The sequence below is a fragment of the Trichinella spiralis genome, assembly GCF_000181795.1.
Source record: "Trichinella spiralis strain ISS 195 chromosome Unknown Scfld607, whole genome shotgun sequence".
Taxonomy (NCBI): Eukaryota; Metazoa; Nematoda; class Enoplea; order Trichinellida; family Trichinellidae; genus Trichinella; species Trichinella spiralis.
This window is the reverse complement of record NW_003527546.1, coordinates 1-832: the sequence shown is the minus strand read 5'-3', so window position 1 is coordinate 832 and position 832 is coordinate 1. Positions and strand designations below refer to the sequence as shown.

Below are 832 nucleotides of genomic sequence, written 5' to 3'. Positions count from 1 at the left end.
CCGCTGAATAATATCACGATGATATGATTGGATACTGTCTTATTTCTCATGATCTCTAACGAAATCCGCACGCGCCTTTTGTAACTTTTGTGAGTTTCTACATTAAGCTGTCAATATGGCCATGGTATTAGATTCTGCCAAAGAAAATGTCAACCTATATACCAATTCCGACCTGATTATTAACTCGGTGAGCCCTGCATACCCTGAGATTGAAATGACTAATACTTTATCTGCTTTTAATCGCTAATGCTACTTTTGCCGACAAGGGCAACATCCTCTTATTATTTGTCCTGCGAGAATCACCTCATGTAATAACTGTGGGAAAGTAGGTAATTTCGCGGAAGTATACTGAACCGCCTCCAAACGAACCGCTTCTGTTTCGGTTACATCGTTAATCAGCTCTTCTACTTTGTCAACGGCTACTGAATTTAAAAATGCCATAGTAGAAGCTACAATCAACGGGACCAACATTACAGCTCTGAGCGACATTGGCAGCTCTCTAAGCTTTATTGATGAGCGATTATGCAAAACCTTGCAACTGAAACTACTGCCCGTTGATGGAAAATTTCTTATGGCTTCGACTTCATTCCAGTCAAGAGTCCAGGCTATGCCATGGCAGACATCTAATTACACGGCTTTCTTTGTTCCAGTTCCAGACTGCACATCTTACCGAAATGCCTATACTGACGTCATTATCACACTACATATACTACATCTACACTCTAACCTGACTGCCTCTTTTGGCATACCACAAACTCCCTTAATCATCTGCGGACTAGCGTTAACCCAAATCCCATTCCCTTCCCTATTCCTGAATCTCTGTACAACTACA

The 832-nt window shown here is 41.5% G+C and overlaps 1 protein-coding gene across 1 annotated transcript; it reads right to left on the bottom strand.

Annotated features, from left to right (window-relative positions):
• Nucleotides 1-249: 249 nt before the first annotated feature.
• Nucleotides 250-811, bottom strand: Tsp_16047 (hypothetical protein; the record flags this gene model as incomplete). Its single annotated transcript, XM_003370743.1, has 2 exons — nt 250-538; nt 728-811. Coding segments are annotated over 2 exons (373 nt in total), but the record flags the coding sequence as incomplete, so codon positions are not given.
• Nucleotides 812-832: the final 21 nt, after the last annotated feature.